We start from the raw sequence: 19690 nt of genomic DNA, 5'->3' as shown, positions 1-19690 counted from the left end.
TCATAAGAATCAAACTCTGGGTGGCCAGAAATGAACTGAAATGAACTCTGTTCTGCTGTTCACACTGTAGTGAGAACTGTCCCCTGCAGCCTAATTTTGACAGCTGAAAGTAGTGCTGCATGATAAAATCAAGCACCTCCATTTTGCACTTTTCTCACAAAGAAAAGCATTTCTAGAAATAACCAAAACCGCCTCTGTAGTATAGATTGGTAGGATAGCACTAACACATTGATTCACACAGCACTGGGTGACAAATCCATGCGACTAAAGCTGTTGCTTTGTTTTCCAGTTTCCTTGCTGCGTTGAAAGGGACCTTCTCAAAGAAATAATGGCCCATTCAACATTGGCTTTGTCCCTCCTGCTAATAGCAGTCTCTTCCAACCTTGCGATGGCAATCAAAAAGGAGAAACGAGCACCTCAGACACTGTCAAGAGGTACTGTATATTTAGTGTACGTAGTTACCTCCTTATCTTACCACATAAGTTAGTAAATGTTTTTATTTAGAATACATCTGAAAACACATATATATACTTCCTGAGGTGTGTTTCTCTAATGTTAAGTGACACTCTGAGTAGTGCATCTTCTTACTCCATGTCATTTCACTCCATCAGTTTGTTCTTAAGGGCATGGCTGAGGGCCTCATATAACCTGCATAATTTATGTAACTCACAGTGACCTAGTAGAAGGAGAGATAACCTAAACTGGGTCTCTCAGATCAGGATGCACTTGTAGGACTATCGGTGAAAAAATATTCTTCCATATACCAGTTAAAAGATATTTTGTTATGGTAACTTATTAAGTACTGAAACATATTTTCATACCTCCACTTGGCATGCAAAAATTTTTCTACAGGCCTGTTTCTATACACAGAGCAACAGGTTGAGCCACTGGTGGGTTTTTCTGGGTGACTTTTTTAAAACTTTTTTTCATCAGATAATCACGTTCATGCTTTGCAGTGAATAATTAACTTCCTTGCAGTGCATAATTTTCAACCTGAATGTTAACTAAAGACCCTATTTTAAGTTATTTATATCTCACCAATCCTTAGAAATACAAGCAGAGAAATAGCTTACCCAGGTCTTTTCCTCTTCTCCATCTTCCCTCTCCTTTCAGCCCTATTCACCCCAAAAACTCTCCAGCCCCCTCCCTGACCTCTTCTGCAAGCTTTGCAATCCCACAGCTCACCTCTGATACCTCAATCTGGAAGCTATTGCCTATCTTGCCTATGTCGGGATTTATTTTTCCCCCTAAACCTAAATGCATGAAAAGATAACAAGGACCCTTCTACTCTGGCAATTTTGAAAAAAACAGTCACAGAAAGCAAGTGTCAGTTTTCTAATTCTGATTTCAGGCCTCTTGGGTTGCTGTAGAGCCTTGAGCACTTTACCTGTAATTTTCACAGACCAAAGGGTATACTTGAACCTGTGGTAGAATGACCTTGGCTGACTCAGTCACCTATCTCAGCACCTGACTTCAGCCAGGGCTGGGAACACACTGGTCAACACGCCAGAATCCCAGCACCAACCAGAGAGATCCGTAATCAAAACCACGCTCCTAAAAGAAGAGATGACCTAGTAGCATCACAAGCAATTCTCCAGTGAGAAAGCTAACAGCAAATCTCTGCATAACCAGGGCTGGTCCAAGCGCTGTCTGTCCAGACAACGCAGAAAAAACAGAGCCTTAACCTGGTCCAGATCCAGAAACCCTTCTACAATTGCCATGAGGGCCATCATGAATGGAGCAACACTGCCTGGGAGGCAGGGATCTACTACACAGGGGCTGGCGTCTTTGGGATCTGAAGGCATGAAACCAACTGGACAATTTGCTTTTTGAGATCAGTGTATCACCAGCTATGGATGAGCTATGAAGCTGATGATTCATTAGGATTTTCTTTCAGTGGAGATTTTTATTTAACAACCATTCTTTTATTACATTATTTAATTAAATGAAGTACTTGCAACTGCAGGGTTTGAAGTTCATTACTCGGGAGTTAAGTTTATAACCCAAGACTGTTCTAATGACATTCATGTTAAAGTCAACCTTATTTGAGCCATTATATTTTATCTTTCTCTCTAACTTTATAAACCAACTTTCTTTTCAAGCCCCAGGGTCTACATGAAATACGGAGCAAGCAATATAAAGACATAAAGGGGCTGGGTGCTGGTTTAGGGACCTCTGAGTATTTAGAAAGATATCTAACAGGTTTGCCAAAGGACTTGAACTGGATACACAATGAGCTGAGTTTTTCTGGGGTTTTGGATTTTGGGTTTTTTTTAATCTTCCGGTGCACCTATCAGGGAATATAGAATTAGTATATGCAGAATGTTTGAGAACCTTTGACTAAAAACCCCAAATCCTATTTGTGTACAACTACTGATAAATATAAAAAAAAAAGTTATGTTACTTGCCTGGACACCAGTTAACCCTTCTGTTATATTTCTAGGGTGGGGAGATGAAATTACCTGGGTACAAACCTATGAAGAAGGGCTTTATCAAGCGAAAAAAAAGTAAGAGATTAAAAAATAATTTGAAAGACAAAGCTGTTAATCAGTTATACCTGAATATACTATAATGAAACAGAACAAAGAAACACCATGACAGCTGATCTGCAGATTACCCAATGAAATAAAACAGATTTTGTGTCTACAAATAAAAGCCATTGTGGGGTTCTTATGACTCTGAAAAAATCCCATGGGTCAACAGGAAATTCTACATTTAATGCTGTTATTTCTTTGTCACAACAGCAATATTGTCATTTCAATAAGCAATGATAAGTAGATATTATAATTCAACAATACATATTTTTTTTCTTCATGTCATGTACCTCTGATTACTTTCTTAATCAACAGCTGGAAATCAGTTACATTTGCTCTTGCATGGTGATCTACTGCCTCTAATGTTCTCCCCAACATTTTATTAGTTGGCTTGTGTGCATGATGTTCTCACTGTTTCTCACTATCCAGGTAGAAATGAAAGTTACAATCTGAGTCTTCTCTGGGATTCACCTGAACATATATTTGAGGATTCGTAACAATATTCATTTAAATCTCTTTTACAGTTCATTTTAGATCATAATAGTGTAGCATAAGCTATTGTTAAATTGAAGGCAAATTATTTTTAAAATAAAAGGCAATTAATTTCATGTACCCTATATGAAAATGGCTAGGAACTGAGCAATTTTTGACAGTGATAGCAGATCAAGCGTTAGAAACCGATTTGCTGAACAGTAACTGTTGTTAAAAAAATACAGGAGAAAATGCACAGAATTGTTTTGTGTTTTGACACCCAAAAACGTAAAATTTTCATACTTTACCAAACTATTTAGAGGAAAAAATAACTTACTGTGTATCTGTTCAAGCAAGCTTAAAAACTATGGAAGTATGTGACAATAAACTCAATTTTATAAAAATTTTTTCGTTCCAGTTTAAACAGATTATTTTTATTTTCTTAATCATGGCGAACTTCACACTTAAGCAATATTAAATGCCTCTGCAGTTTGATTATATAGTAACTAGGAGCAAAATGATGATGATACTGTTGGTTTTTTCTTGTAAAATCTATGACCTTAGAAAACCTCTTTAGAAATAAATACAGTTTCTATATCTTTCTTTTATGAAGGAATTATGTTCTTTTGCCTTGCTCAAAAATGTCTGTAATTCTTTACAGAATGTCTGTATGGTTTTACTGTAAGTTAACATAAAATGAAATGCAGTTTGCCTTTTCCAGTCTGCTAGTAAAATCATCCATTTGCATACTTGTCAAATTATCTAACTACATGTTTTATTATTATTAATAAAGTAACAAGCCACTGATGGTCATTCATCATTTGGAAGACTGTCAATACTGCCAAGGTAATTTTGATTTTTTGAGTGTTAATATTTCATGAACATTTATATAAGAAACTCTACATATCTATACATTTACCTTGCACTTACTCAAAATTATTTAAAGAAACAGGTAAATGAAAATGTAGTTGAAAATCTAAAAATTTATTACTGTTATTTAAAAAAACTGCACCATGAACCGATCCAACAAAGAACATGAAAAATATTCAGTGCTGCTCTCGGGCTATCCCCAGTGCAGCACTCGTCAGTTTAAATTAAGAGACACAGATTTGTTACTGACTCATTGAACAGATTTAATACTGTTTGGCTCTCCTGAACTGGTAATTAGAGAAGGAGACAAGGACAGGGCTGCTGAAATCGATCTAATAAGAATTTTCTGAGAATAATGCACTTTTGTCAAGCTGAGACATGGTATCCATTGAGGCGACAGGCTTCATAAATAACAGAAAAGAGCTTCCATTTTCATAGCCGGGAGGTTGTACTGACATGGGTCAAAAAAACAAAAAGCAGTGATAGAGCCCTTAAGTGTCTCCTCAGGAATGTGAATCAGCAGAGACAGGAACAATGTGGCCAGTCTCCAGCCAACGTGCTGCCTAAATGCAGAAGGAAAGGCAGTATTTGAGATGGACTTCAAAATGACTGTGTCTTTTCTAGCACTGAAGAAAGCTTTTGCAGAAAATGAAGAGATACAGGAAATGGCCCAAAATAACTTCGTTATGCTGAATCTCATGGTATGAGGGTTTGGGGCGGTTTGACTGGTATCTTTTTTTGGCCTGTGTTTTCTACTTAGTTGTCTTGCTTTTTCATGTCATTTTAGCTAAATACTTCTGGCATTTCAGTTACATGTAATGACAGGCATTTCTGCACGTGTATACACTCACAAGTAGAACCTTTTTTGGTTTTCTCCTCTGGTATAAGACTATTCACAGGTGGTACTACTTCAGCAAAATTTATAGAAATATTTTAATAAATTATTTTAATAATAATTTTAATTTCTCTGCCAGCATGAAACCACAGATAAAAACCTGTCACCTGATGGACAATACGTGCCTCGAATCATGTTCATAGGTATGTACAATATTTATGTATCTTTAAAGACGTGATATCTGAACCTATGCTAGTGTCCTCCTTTGGGGACACCAAAAGGATTCATTTTGCAAAAGGAAAATACCTCTAAATTTATCATTACCGTGGCATTAGTCTAGAACTTGGCAGATCTGAGTTCAGTTCTCCCTCTGTCACAGGCTTTGACACTCATAAACTTCCTCAGGTTACAGATATGTTCTAGAGGGTACCAAATTTGTGCTTGGGGGCAAGATGCTTAAATATCGGTTAGCATCTGGGCTTTTGCTCTCCGTGCTTCTTGCTAGTGCTGTTATAAGACAAATTTTATTGAAAACAGTCAAATATCTGTCTCAATGTAGATGTTTACAGTGTGGACATTACCACAGAACAAGTCAATAGTCAGTGACACCTAAGGAATGATTTATCCCATCATAAAGCCTATTTCTGGAATAGATCAAAGGAACCATGCCCCAGAGTGCCTGTTCCTTTTCACTGACTGTACAAGGTCTCCTGGAGTGACTACCTCTGTGATGGCATCCAAAGCTATGTGAGATGAAGCCCACAGTCAGAGACCAATGTAGTAACAGGAGTCAGTTAATTAACAAAAAGCTTGGAAGAGGAATGGGGAGAAGAGAAGTCCATAACAACTCAATCCCATGATGGGAACATTAAAAATCACAAGATTTTCATTCTGAAGGCTCTAGGTAGGTCATGCTAATATTGCATTAGATACGCATGACCCCCACTATGCGTGTATACAGTCAAATTGGCCTCTCCTGATGTAACCCCAGAACTTGTAAAACAGGATATTTTGCTTTAAATATGGATGAAATGCATGTGTAATCTATCACTTAAAAATAGCTGCATAATATAAAAATGAGCATCAGCTTTTGTTCAGGATTTCTCCAAGTAAAATGCAGTTGGTTGGAACAGAGCGTAACGGCCTCGTAATTGTCTTGTTGATGAAATCAGAACAGCTCAGAAACGGGGCTGTCAAAGTAGTGCCATGGACATTGCACTCAGCTGCTGTGGGAATGGAAAGCAGTGTTTCATACGATTACTTTTTCAGACCCATCTCTCACTGTAAGAGCTGATATCACAGGAAGATACTCCAACCGGCTTTACACTTACGAACCACAAGACATACCATTCTGTAAGTGCCCCCTTTGTCGTGTTACTTTGCATTTCACATTGTAAGCAGCCAGATACACCCCACCCCAATCATTTGTGCTTGAGAATTCATTAAGATCTCAAAGTAATGAATAAAGACTCTGTGTGAACATTTGCAACAAACTGTAATAGTCTAACCTGTTCCAGCAAAACACTTAAGCACACCTATTGTCCTATGGAATTTATCGTGACTACTCGGGTAAGACAAATTGAAAGATCATGGGTGAGAACTTTCAGGCTCAAGATCTGAGCAGTTTGCTGGACAATGGTGAAAGTCACTACGCTCAAAGGTATCCCACTGCGCAACGTAAACAACTAGTGGTGGGAGGGAATCAGTGAAGAAATGCTGGTGGCTACCCGGGTACCACCTAACACCCATATTTCAGAAAGGAATGTGATTTTTCAGGTTGAACTAGTCCTTACTCTATACCATTTATCTGACACCAATGCAGTATCTCACCGCAAATATGCACGTCACATCTGATTACCAGGCTTGCTGTTGAGAAATGAGGGAGTTGAAAGGAGTCTTGTCAAATCCCTTTAAGTTAAACGTTTTGATTCATGAAACTTTTTACCTTCTGCTTTAGTATCAATGCCAGAATTTTCACAATAGAAAGCTCTACAATATAATGTATGACCATAAATTAATTTCAATATGAACAATTTACTAATCAAACTAGGTGGGTATTTTAATTGTACAAATGCACATTAAATACATTTTTAAAGTTCTTATTTATTTTTCTTTCAGTAATAGAGAACATGAAGAAAGCACTACGCCTCATTCAGACAGAACTGTAACCAGCAACAGTGAAATGACCATAACCTCTACGAGGTGAAGCTGCACTAGGAAACATAACATTTTTAAATATTTTAGTTAACCTTTCTGTCTCTTCTAGCATTTTGAACTCTTACCAAGCAGCTTTGGTATATCAGATTTCATAAGAATTTTGTATGTACAATTTGAAGAACAAACATAGAAAGACCATTGCACCCATTTGAAAAACAAGAGGAGAAATCTGTTAAACACTGAAATTAGTTTTCTGAATAACTGAGAGCAATGATTTAAGGTGCAGCAGCTTTGAGCTGTATTTTATCAATCCAACTATGACTTTGTCAGCTATGACTTCTGACTAAGAGTTACAACCAATCTTTTTGATGTCTATTTGCAATTTGTTATATAAATTAATAGAAGTATCTCAGCTCCTAATTTTTATTGCAAGAAGCTTGTAAATTGTTGCTGTACCTATGCTTTATGCACTTATTTCTCATTAAAGGATAAGAAACTTTGCTGGCAAATCAGAAAGAAAAGCTCTTCCTGTAAATCTTGGAATAGCTTATATAGAAAAAAAACAGTGACCTAGGCTTAGCTTTCTTCTGTATAATTCTTTAACTATCATTCTGATAGCTGAAAACAGAGCAGATGTTTTACACTGAGCATGTGGTCTCAGTGAGGTGATAATCATCAAATAGCAACTACAGGTTTTACTACGATAACGATACAGTGAAGCAAGAGAGGTGGAAATTCCGAAGATAGTCCCAGAACTCCACTCCTGAGGCTAAGTGATGCCTGTAAAGTCTGGTATGGGAAAAATGAACGGGCTTGTCCTAGCTTTTTTCATTTAAATGCCACTTAAGTCATGCGAAGTTCATCCCAAGTCATCCCCTCTTTTTCTGTGGCATCCTAACCCAGACATCATGGTGGCAGCTTAGTGAGGGGATCTGCACATACAAAACCTTCACAAGATTTCCCCAGGATCACCGTGTGCAAGGGCATACACACGCAAAACACCTGTTTTGAGTAAAAAGGAAAAGTCAGTTGAAATGGTTTGTTATCCCAGCAATGTGCTTTTTCATTAGAGCAAGACAGTAAGTGACTCATCGCAGTAAGAGCATGTATGTTATGTTACGCGCAGGGCACCAGTGTCACTTGTTGTGCTACCTGCCATTTCCTATGATGCTGCCTGCATACACATATAAAAGATGAAGGAAGGATCTTTGCAGGAGCTTTGGTTTAAAAGGATTAATTTATCATGAAAGAGTTATACTGCAACTATGTCTTCATAATTATCTGAAATTTGAATATAAGCATATATTGCGAAAGAGTGGTGATAAACGACCTGTTACACTAAGAGAAGAAAAATCTTGTATTAGTCATTAACAATATATTGTCTTCATAATCAGTTAAATTTTTTTTTAACCTATGGGAAAATGCTAGAAACAAAATTAAACTTGTAATCATACTCCTTTGAGTTGTGTTTAGCTCTACTCAGTTATGTCCGTCTCTATTCCAGAATCGGCAACATTTCCCAGTCTGTGGGCATACCCTCTTTCGAGTGTCCCAGAGACGTTCAGGAGAAAGTGACGTGAGCTAGCTGCCAGAGGTGACACAGGATAGCCATGGCAGCACTTTCAAAGTAGGGTCGAGAGAAGATTTACTTTGGAGAGAAGCACAGTACAAAATAACTTTGGAAATGCTTAAGTAGTAAATTCAAAATACTACCAAAAATAGTAGGTGGAAAGTGGCGGGTCTTTGCTGACATATTGCAGGGAATCTTTTTCCTTCCACACATTCAACTTTCAACATCAGCCGAGATCATGGGAGACATTGGATCGAAACAACCTCTGCTCTAACGCAGGTAGGAAACAAAACGTGGGACAGTTACACTATCAGCCAAAGTCTGCTTCACCTACTTAAGATTCAGAAGACTAAGGTTGCAGGCTCTGGATGGATATTTGGAGGAAGGCTGCACTTGTGGAAGTATTTGCATGGCTATGTGTTCATTGCAGTGTGAAACAAAAACTTTCCTTTTCAGATCTGGAAAGCAGATGCAAAACAAACCTGTTGTCCTCCCTTCAACTCTAGTAACTACATCTTTGTCCATGGTATTCTTGTTTCCTTGCCTACTACTACTATTCCATTAATTGCAAAGGTGACAGTGTCTGCTGTAAAAGACTACTCTCATGGATTACTCTAGTCAGTCCATATATTCCATCAGCCTTTCAGAAAGGGCATCCTCACACATAAAAATGCTGAAGATCATAAATAAGCTGAGGGATCTTTCGGGATTATACAGTGGATGAGCCCTTTACCTCTTCTTTCCTGTTAAGTAGATACATGCACATATACGTAGCTCAAACCCAAGGATGATGTCCTTTTTGTGCTAATTGTTGTCACTCCTCACACTGAAATGTTAATACATTTCTATACCAAAGAGAGGGAAAGCACAGTCTGACATCACACCACTGTAACTCTGTAAAAGAAAGCTTGGGAAGTATCTTATTAATGTATATAAATACCTGAAGGAAGGGTGAAAAGAGGATGGAGCCAGACTTTTTTCAGTGGTGCCCAGTGACAGGACCAGAGGCAGTGGGCACAAACGGAAACACAGGAGGTTCCGTCTGAACATCAGGAAAGACTTTTTTATGGTGAGGGTGACTGAGCACTGGCACAGGTTACCCAGGGAGGTTGTGGGCTCTCCATCCTTGGAGATATTCAAAAGCCACCTGGGCATGGTCCTGGGCAACTGGCTGTAGGTGGCCCCACTTCAGCAGGGCGTTGGACCAGACGACCCCAAGAGGTACCTTCCAACCTCAATCTTTTTGTGAAGTCAGTAGTCCCAATTCAGTGCGATTATTTAAGTGGGCTTATAATTTAACTGCTTTTAGAGAATTACCAGCTAAAAACACAAGTGACTACTTTCAGTTAATAGAAAACAAGACCTGCTTGTTTAACTGACTGGAGCAAAATTGCAAAAGCAACACAATTCACAGCAACAGGGTCTTACTCTATTTTTACAATTTAAACTGTCAGGGTTATAGGGATGAGGGGTGGTCCTCACAGCAAGCGAATAGCTAACGTGCAAGAGTTATCCCTAGATACAAGGACACACTGTAGTCGCTGTGAGATAAGGTTACTAAACTCAACCCACATCTCATGCCTGTGGTTGCCCTCAGTGAATTTACTGTACTGAGATATCCTGATGTGTAGCCTTTGTTCTGGTTTCTCTAGAGACAGCACATATTGGCTACCCCCACTCAGTCAAAATAAAGTTTATTCATTCTTCAATGCTGATAACAATTGCTAAGATGATACATACTTGTACACATGTACTCTCACTGGTGCAGGTTTATATTAAAATTAATAGTATTGTCATGCTTTCCTCTTAGCATTTATGATGCAGCAAGGGATCAAGTTAAAAAACTAGATACTCAAATCAAATACATCTTCGTCCTTATAGGAACAGTAAACTCCTATATAAATCCTATGCTCTACTCAGCTATGAGCAGATGGGTGCCAGCTTGCTTGATCTGGAAATTGTATGTTAATTACTATTTTACACAAACATTTGCATGCTTAGGGATTACATTTGGGTAATTTCTTTTAGTGGATCCATTCATAAGCAAAGAGATGGCTGTCAAGAATCCACAAAGCTGGAATCCCAAAAGGTTTGTGATTCAGGACCACGGTCCAGAACTTGTGTGGGCCTCAGGAATGCTAAACTCTATAGTCTGACCTCAATGCAGTAAGAGAAAATACATGGTAGAATTCTCACTTAGTGGTGTTGTGGAAGAAACAAGTAATGCAAGCCCTGGACCTAGAAGTCTACTGTTGTTCTCTGTATTTTTGGCATTTAATACTGAGCCAGCAGACAGGAAATAAACTATGTGAATTAAATAAAATACTATATTATAAATAGCAACATTTTCAGAACAATACAATAATCACCCACTTTCATTCTCAAACAAAAGTTAGTCTTCGTATCTACACTGTAATGCATGTTATTTTATCATTTGAAGAAAATCTGGATTAATTTCCAAAGGTATTATTGATAGTGTTTGCATCTGTAATCTAGAAGAGTATTTTCCACTGCAGAAGTTTTTGACAGCTTTGACAAACCACTTATCCAAGCAGAGAGCAGCCACTTCCCAGAAGTATCACAGGCACATGAATTCCTCTGAGTCAGGTGAGATCTCTTTGCAAAGTGACTAAAGGGAATTTCACTCTCTTCTTTCCCTTTTCAAATCCCCATAGGTACCAGGTTGAAATCCGTTCTCAGCCATAGCCTTGAGAAATGGTACTAAGTCTTCATGATTCTTAAACATGCAGAGCCAGCCCTTTTGGTGGAGCTAGATATTCAGGTAAAAACCACCCTGTATGTTGCACGCATATTTCCCATTCACAGCTTGGTTCAACATTCATCCTTTATTTTAGAACAGCTACTATATCTCTGCCCTCTCCTCTTGACAGTTTATTTTGCCAGGTAATATGTCTCCTGATGGAACAGAAACTCAGATCTCGGATTAAAGTCTCATTGCTCTGGAATAAGTGCATAGCTTATGCAATGAATGACACATGATTCTTTCCCCTTTTTTCCTCTGAAATGAATGTCATGAGACACTACTCCCTCTTTTCTTCCCTTCTTATCTTCTTGTGTGCCACACAGCTTTATTCACAATATTAGTGGGCAGGTTTTTATTCACACTCTTTACTTCCCTTTCTTCATAAAGAGCAAGAAACTGTTCCTTTTGTTCCTTGGTTAACTGGAACCAATCCGACCAGGCTTATTTGACCTCTGCTATTTGGGTTAGAGCTGAGGGAAGAGAATAAAAGACTGAAAATGTGAATATGAGAGGAGCAGTTGTTTTACACAGAATAAATTCAGTCACGGTATAAGGCCCAGTACTGAGAAAACCTACCTGTGGAGACTGTGTGCTTTTATAGAGTTCATAACCTGTATACTATATGTATGGATGCTAATATTAACATCAGCATAATAAAGCATCACCTGTGGAAGCCCATGTTTTGTATAAAAGACTGCTCTGAGTTCTGCCTTTGCTACGAACATGACACATTCCAGGAAGCAAACTTTATTGCCACTTGTTCACATATCCATGCCTACTTTACTGTCTGGACTTATCTGTTGTAATCAGACCAAGCGTAGTCAAACAAACGTGGACTTCACGTCAGCGAGGTGAGGCACAGGAATCTGAGAACTAACAGAACAGGATCCTCCCCTATGCATCCGTCTCAGGGAGAAAGGCGTTGGCTTTTCTAGGCAGATGGCTGATGTATTGGTCTGCAGAGCTAAAACATTTTCCCCATGTGCAAATATTTGCACTTGACCAGAACAAAAGAAAAGCCACCGTACCTTTGTGTACCACGGAGGTGAGAGATTGTGGGACACCTCAGCACTTAAAATGCAAAAGTAACTTGGTCTTGCAGAATAAGGCTGATACACTTTGGACTGTTTCATGTGCTACACGTGTTCTTGCCAAAGGCTGACAGGGAGAAATTTCCGAATGCTGAGGTGTCCTTCACAAGGCTGGCCAAGGCACTGCTGTTCAAGGCGCTTATGCTATTCATCACTTACCGACTTGGGTTGCCACTGTGTACTGTTAATTAACTGACCCACTAGTCACTAAAAGTGGATTCATTTCAGCAGACCATTTTCTTTTAAGAGGTATCATATAGTGGCTGATCCCTTTAGAATAAGGGAAGACTCACAAACAACAGCTTCTCCTACATTTGCGTAATAAGAAAGAACCCAAATACATTGGAGCCATCCTTTAATTTACACTGCCATATCAAGCACTGTGCTATGATTCCAACTCCTCTTAAATAGATGTACATCAAGTCACCATTTGTACATGTCTAAGTGTGACCTCTGAGAAAGACAAAAGACACAATATACAATAATTCTTTAATTTTATAATGCTCATGAGACTGTACTCCTCTATTTTTTTTTGGTGTTCAAACATGGTTATTTCTTCAGGAAAGGGCCTAAAAATACTTCAGAAAGATCTACTGTCTTCTGTTACCTTTCTGTGCACACTGAGGAACACTCGTTACTGCTTTGCACACCCTGGCTGCATGTCCCCAAGTGATTGTTTGTAAAAGGTTGGCACACACGAACCCACCCTGCTATTTAGCACTCAGCCAGCTGAGGAGAACTGAGTTCACAGGTGTGTACAAACCCCTGGCTTCATTGCTTACGTTCACATACAGGGAAGATGACAGCGACTGCTTGGAGAAGAAGCTACACCCTAAGGTGAGGTGTACTGTACAGGATGGGGAGAAAAGGAGTCTTGATCTGCTAAGGGTTTTTTTTACTTCAAGCCTACAAGCAGGTGGGGCTGTGATTTTACACATTCAAGCAGAACAAGTGTCCACATCTCCCAGACCTGCACTGCTTCACTTGCAAGACACGTCCATATCCAGTATGTGTTACTGTTTTCAAATATTTTCACATATACATGCCCACTGAGGAGTAATCTCACCCTAATTGGAAGAAATATTCCCTCATGGCCTCAGTGGCTTTAGTTCTCATTAATTATAAACTCTTGACCTTGATTTAAAAAGGCAAAAATTCCTAAATCTCATAACAAATTCCCAAAAGGGAATTCAAAGATTCAGAGCAGCAGTTACCTTGGGCCTGGAAACTCAATCTTTCCTTCCTTGGAAGAAAGGCCTTTCTTATTTAATAACCAAATAAATTAAGGCATAGGGAACCATACTGCAGTGAAAATGTATTATGGGTTGTTCTCCATTCTTGAATTAAAGATGTGGGATGTGGAAATACTCCTTTAAAGAGAAAGAAAGCTTTGGGGGTCTGTTTGTTGTTTATAAGAGCCAAGCAACAACTTTGTTGATGTCTCATGGAATTTTTAAATGAATAATTATTCTTTCATGCAATATTTCTAGAAGGCAACAGTGTAAATGTGAACCTATCTTAAGTGTTTATGTGCTATCCACTATATCAACACCATCAAGTATGACTACTGGGGATACCTCAAGGTTGCCTTTCCTGACCAAATGTGTTGACTGCACAGATGGTGAACTTGTACAGCCCCCGGTACAGCTACAGGGCATCTCTGGAGCACAAAGGACCAGACAGTTTAAGCATTAGGCAACACAGATCCTTTGGTTATTTACCCTGAAGAAAGTCGCAGGAGCTAAGAATGTTTAGCTTTCCATATTTTTATACAGAAGGAACTAAAACATTGGCAGGTTGAAGATCACACAAAAAGCATGTGGCAGGGCAAGGAACTGAAGGCGCATTTGTCCAGCTGATATGAATGAAAATAAGCACAAATTAATTAGCGTTGCCTCTTTCTGACCATAAAATGTGTTCTACTGGTTGTTTGAATTCTTGACATTAAGGGAGAAAAGGCAATGTGGCAAGATAAATGAAAGAGACTACCCATGATTTTATGCATAAACTTTAAAGCATAAAGCCGTTCCTTCCTGCACTGAAACGAATCAAGGGATACGTGTCCTTCTAGTAGAGAAAGTATGACTCACCAAGAAAGCTAAAGAAAATTCTCCCAGTGCTATGTAGTTTCCTAACATGCTCTAGTGAGCCATAAACAAATCCAGAAGTAACAATGTCTTTGAGAAAGAGTAAATTCCAGAAATATTTGTGGTAAACGGATAATTCCACAGTCTTAACTACAGTGCTAGAAGTCTTATAATAGCTACCATGTCTCCAGGTAAAGTTAAAATCATTTTAAAGAAGAAACTGTGGTTCAAAGGCTCACAATAGCAAGTATTGCCAGTGCCAGTAAATACTTCCGCATTACTCGATGTGTATCTTTTAGTCATGTAAACTCAATACATTTGTGGTGATATGCTGATAAATCATGGAAATGTTCAAACTACATAGGGGCAAGTTACCAAAAAGATTTCAGACTGATAACCATATTTTGAAACAGCAAAGTTGAAAAACAAGTAAAATCTTCCATTAAAATAATTACAATAATTTCAAACAGTACGAGGAAAAATAAAATCGTATGTTTTTTTATGCAAAAATTCTGAATGTGTTGGCAAAAACTCACTGATGAAACCAAGAATGAAAAATATACTTCTAAGGGTACTTCATTTATACAAGTATAGATTGCTTTGCATGCTGACACAGGGCAGCGGGGAGGGAAAAAAAGCTCATTGCTCTTTAGGATTGATTGCTCTCAGCAGAAAATAGTTGGACACAAAAGCTTGCCAACTATTAAATAGTCCCCTCTCCCCCACCACAACACTAATAAAAGCTGTAGTTTCTTAACGTCATATTGTCCAATAACACATTATTGTTCTCTGTATTAAAAAAAATAATTTGGAATATTAATGCTATACTAATTAACATATGTTCTTGTTGGGTGAAGTGGACAAGCAAGGGACCTCAAAACCAACAAAGCAGGGCTGAGGGGGGCCTGCCCAAGGGTACGCATACAAACAGAGGGGGTGCTGACGGGGCACCCTTATGGCTCCCATGCCTTTGCTGGATAACCAGCATGGCTGGGTGCCTCTCCAGAGTGCCTGTCCACTGACATACATGGCATGGGGAACAAACACTAGATGTCTGCGTGCAGTTACAGGGCTACAATCTCATCGGGATGACAGAGATGTGGCAACGTAGCTCACACAACGGGAGCACTGCGAGGGCTGGATATGGGCTCACAATGATGGGCTGGTAAGGGGGGGAGTTGCCCTTTGTGTGTGAAAGCCATGGCCAGGATGGGACTAACATGGGCAGAGTCGTGGTGGATGTCTGCTAGAGGCTGTCTGATCAGGAAGAAGTAGATGAAACCCCTTCAGACAACTGGAAGAAGTCTCATGTTCACATGCCCTAGTCCTCATGGGGGAGGACTTAAACCAGCCTGATATATACTGGAGGGACAACACAGCAGGACACAAGCAATCCAGCAGGTTTCTGGAGGGCATGGAAGATAGCTTCCTGACACAGGTGGTCAAGGGGCTGATGAGAGGAAACACTCTGTTGGACCTCAACCTTACAAACAAGGAGGAATTGGTTGGGGATGTGAAGGTCAGAGACAACCTTGGCTGCAGTGACCGTGGCATTATGAAACTCAGGATCCTGCGAGGAGCAAACAAGGCCAGATCACAGCCCTGGACTTCAGAAGAGACTTTGGCCTGTCCAGGACTTTTGCTCATACGAGGACTGTAACAGGGGACAGCATTTGGCCGCAACAGCAGCATTCAGGCTGACGCGAACACATTTCCCCTTTCTGGCTATTACAGCCCTTGGATGGCACTGCCTGTGAGCGATTGCCCTACTGCACAAGTAAAATGCACTTTTCCTGGCAGACAATACTGGCTCTGCTTAGGTGGAGGGAAGCTATGGTAGCTGTTGTACTACTATTGTACTCCTTGGTTCATTTTGACACGTGATTATACTATAATCTTAATCCCTTGGTTATTACAAGTTTATCAGAGGTTTATCAAGCAGCTAAGTGCTGGTTGGCCTTCTCCAAATTCAGGGGAGAGGTTTCTGTTTAAAGGCAGGGTACCCACTACAGCGGGGGGCAGGCTGCAGGAGGAGCGCAGGGCTGGCACCGTATCTACCACATACGGAGATAACTTCTGTCTACTCACCACCTCAGAGCGGCGCCTTGGTCTTCACTGTGCAACTAGTTACCAAGCAAGTCTTGAAAGATTTCTTACAAGTTTTTTTTCCCTCTTATGTTAGCAGTGTTACTCTAAAATCAGAATACACATTAGCTTAAAGGGCCTGAATTAGAAGTCCCTCTTCATACCTGAAGGTGAGTGCACGCAAGCATGTGAGGACCTATCACTCTGTGTGACTTGCCTACACATCAAGTGCTTTAATGCAATTTGAGCACCTACTTGTAACATGTGCTCTCTCCTGTAATGGGGGATTATTTTTAATTACTAATTTTACTGCCTATAAAAAGGATATAAATTTATTGTGCATAAAACATCAAACACATTGTAAGTGTGTTTCTGCAGTTAAATTGTGGGGGTGGTTATAATCTCTTCTTATAAAAAGCTTGATACAGAAAGGCTGCATTTTCCTGGTTAGCTTTAATCACTATTTTAATGCACCTCTTAGGGGAACAAAATATACCTTTAATTATCCATGTAGTTACCAAGGCGATTACTGTGCAATGATTACAGAAAATTTTCAAACTCATCTCCTATATAAGCTAGGATTTATTCAACTAGAATAGAACAGCAGATAGAGATTAGTTTGTTCAATAGAAAAGGACAGCTTACACAGTCGAAGTCATAACACCAAGCAAGAGTAGACACTGAATTAGACTACAGATTTCTTTTTTCATTTTAGGCCCAAATTGATGTAAGTAAATGGTAACTTATATAAGTGTAAGTGTAGCCACACTACACATTAAGTAAACTTGAAAAATGTATTGTCTTTCTACAGATTTTTTTTCTTTTTCATTTTAACAAAGCCACATATGCCACATGGACCTAAAATTCATCTTTATATTTTGACTCATTCTTTGAATAAGACAGCAAGAGAGACTATAGGTGCACATGATAAAGTATTTAGTAACCCATGGTACTAAACCATTAGTTTAGTTAATTTATGGCAAAACATTAGATACTAAGGAACAGGAGAGTGATATATTTGTTAATTTGTTTTTAAAAAGTGCACATGTATGTCAATCCTCCTGGTCACTGTTATCTTGCCTGACTGCATCAAATTTGCATCCTCCCTTGATTTAAGAGGAAAAACAAGAAATAAAGCAATGTCAAAGGTAAGACTGAATCTGGAAGTCAGTAGAGGAACAGTGGGTAAGCTATTCACTGGGAAATTCCTCTGTATAGTTTAAATTGTACTTTCCTAAACTTTAGCCAGAATCAAGACAAGAGCTAAAACCTTGAGGCTGTCATGCCCTAGGCTAGAAGCACAAGTCAGCCATCAGTGGCTGCCAGGGGGGAGGAAGGTCATTGCACTGACAGGTGTTAAAAAAAATAATAGATTGTAACATATAGTCTTGTCCTACTCAGTAAAAGATGGAATGACAGGAAAAAAAAAATCACAGGTTGTGAAGGACAACCATGCAAGACGTGCTTATAGACTGTTTTCTCCGCGCAGTCTATACCTATGAAGTGAAAAAAAAATAAAATTCTTTGCATCAAAGATGCTGGTCTGAGTTATTTCAAACAGCCATTTTCCAGTGCAGATTAACCAGGGAAGGAGCTTGGCTACTTGGCCTCCCCATTAACAACGATTACAGATTGCTCTCTCTCATATCACCGGACCGTGCAGTTTCCTCATGTAGGCAGGCTGTGCCTGCATAGTGGTCCTTCCCAAGAAAAGGAATTGCAGGCATGACCAATAAAAAGCCATTTGGATTAGCTGAGCTGGTAAGTGAATCAAAGGCGGCAAGAGTACCAGTTTCTACACCAAGGCATGCAAATAAGGAAATGGAAATCCAGCTGATTTTTTTCAAAAGTTACTAGAACATTGTGTTATCACCAGGACAGGTTCATAAACCAAAGGAATTTTCACAATCACAAAAAAAAAAAATACTATAACTCACACGTTTATTTTTTCTACACCAAGGCATGCAAATAAGGAAATGGAAATCCAGCTGATTTTTTTCAAAAGTTACTAGAACATTGTGTTATCACCAGGACAGGTTCATAAACCAAAGGAATTTTCACAACCACAAAAAAAAAAATACTATAACTCACACATTTATTTTTAGGTAAAATGATAGGTATGATAGAGGGATTTTTTGCACCAAAATGTCACTTTGTCTTTTTCAGTATTATAAAGTTAGCTGCACGAATAAAACAACCCAGAAATGGGCATGTATCCGTGAGAGCAAACTTTTGGTCCCTGCACTGAACTTTTATTGTTGCTCAACACTTCTTTGTCATTGTCTGGTTTATTACATTACTGATTCTATTTACCTTCATTTACCTTGAGATCCTTCTTTCTGAAACACCAGTAAGAAAAGATGTGAGCCAAAACCCTCCACAATACAGTTATTCACTGTGGACTTCGCTAAACAGTGGCTCAAGGTTACTCATGTCAAGAGTGGTTGCAATTGTTCCTACCGGCTTTGTGGGAGATAGCAGCATCCTTTCCTACACTACAATAAGTTCACACCATAAGCGTGTCCAGAGAAGAGCAACGAAGCAGGTGAGGGGTCTGGAGCACAAGTCTTATGAGGAGCGGCTGAGGGAACTGGGGTTGTTTAGTCTGGAGAAGAGGAGGCTGAGAGGAGACCTTATCACTCTCTACAACTACCTGAAAGGGGGTCGTGGTGAGGTGGGTGTTGGTCTCTTCTCCCAAGTAACTAGCAATAGAACAAGAGGAAACGGCCTCAAGTTGCACCAGGGGAGGTTTAGATTAGATATTAGGAAAAATTTCTTTACTGAGAGGGTGGTCAAGCATTGGAACAGGCTGCCCAGGGAGGTGGTGGAGTCACCGTCACTGGAAGTGCTCAAAAAACATGTGGACGTGGCACTTCAGGACATGGTTTAGTGGGCATCGTGGTGTTGGGTTGATGGTTGGACTTGATGATCTGAAGGTCTTTTCCAACCTTAATGATTCTGCATGTGTCACAGCCCTGATTCTTCGCTTCCTCCTCCAGCGCAGAGCTGCATCCAGCAAGGAAACAGCCAGTAAGCGCCGTCAGTGACGGTCACACCCTCCCTTTTCGGCACAGCAAGCACTTCCCTTTTTGCTGCATGATGACTCCCATGTTTCATCAAAGATCCTACACACGACGGGCAAACGGGCCAGAGCTGCTATCTGCTTTCCCCTTGCCTGCTAGCATCCGCCCAGCTCGGCAAACGCAGCGAGGCAGAGCTGCGAGCG

At 39.6% G+C, this 19690-nt stretch overlaps 1 protein-coding gene across 1 annotated transcript; it reads left to right on the top strand.

The window, feature by feature from the left end:
• Nucleotides 1-328: 328 nt before the first annotated feature.
• On the top strand, nucleotides 329-6878 carry AGR3 (anterior gradient 3). The gene is made up of 7 exons (XM_010289898.1): nucleotides 329-434; nucleotides 2444-2507; nucleotides 3799-3851; nucleotides 4500-4576; nucleotides 4850-4913; nucleotides 5980-6063; nucleotides 6829-6878. Exons 1-7 carry the CDS (start codon nucleotides 329-331, stop codon nucleotides 6876-6878), a joined length of 498 nt encoding a protein of 165 aa, XP_010288200.1.
• Nucleotides 6879-19690: the final 12812 nt, after the last annotated feature.

The sequence above is a fragment of the Phaethon lepturus genome, unplaced genomic scaffold, assembly GCF_000687285.1.
Source record: "Phaethon lepturus isolate BGI_N335 unplaced genomic scaffold, ASM68728v1 scaffold6136, whole genome shotgun sequence".
NCBI lineage: Eukaryota > Metazoa > Chordata > Aves > Phaethontiformes > Phaethontidae > Phaethon > Phaethon lepturus.
This window is presented reverse-complemented; position numbering and strand designations above follow the sequence as displayed.

What these genes read in the sequence shown, in the direction of transcription:
- AGR3 (XM_010289898.1), top strand. Translation starts at nt 329, where the DNA reads ATGGCCCATTCAACATTGGCTTTGTCCCTCCTGCTAATAGCAGTCTCT. An exon ending in CTTTATCAAGCGAAAAAAAA is followed by an intron (nt 2,508 to 3,798) that starts GTAAGAGATTAA and finishes TTATTAATAAAG; the next exon opens with TAACAAGCCACTGATGGTCA. An exon ending in TCGTTATGCTGAATCTCATG is followed by an intron (nt 4,577 to 4,849) that starts GTATGAGGGTTT and finishes TTTCTCTGCCAG; the next exon opens with CATGAAACCACAGATAAAAA.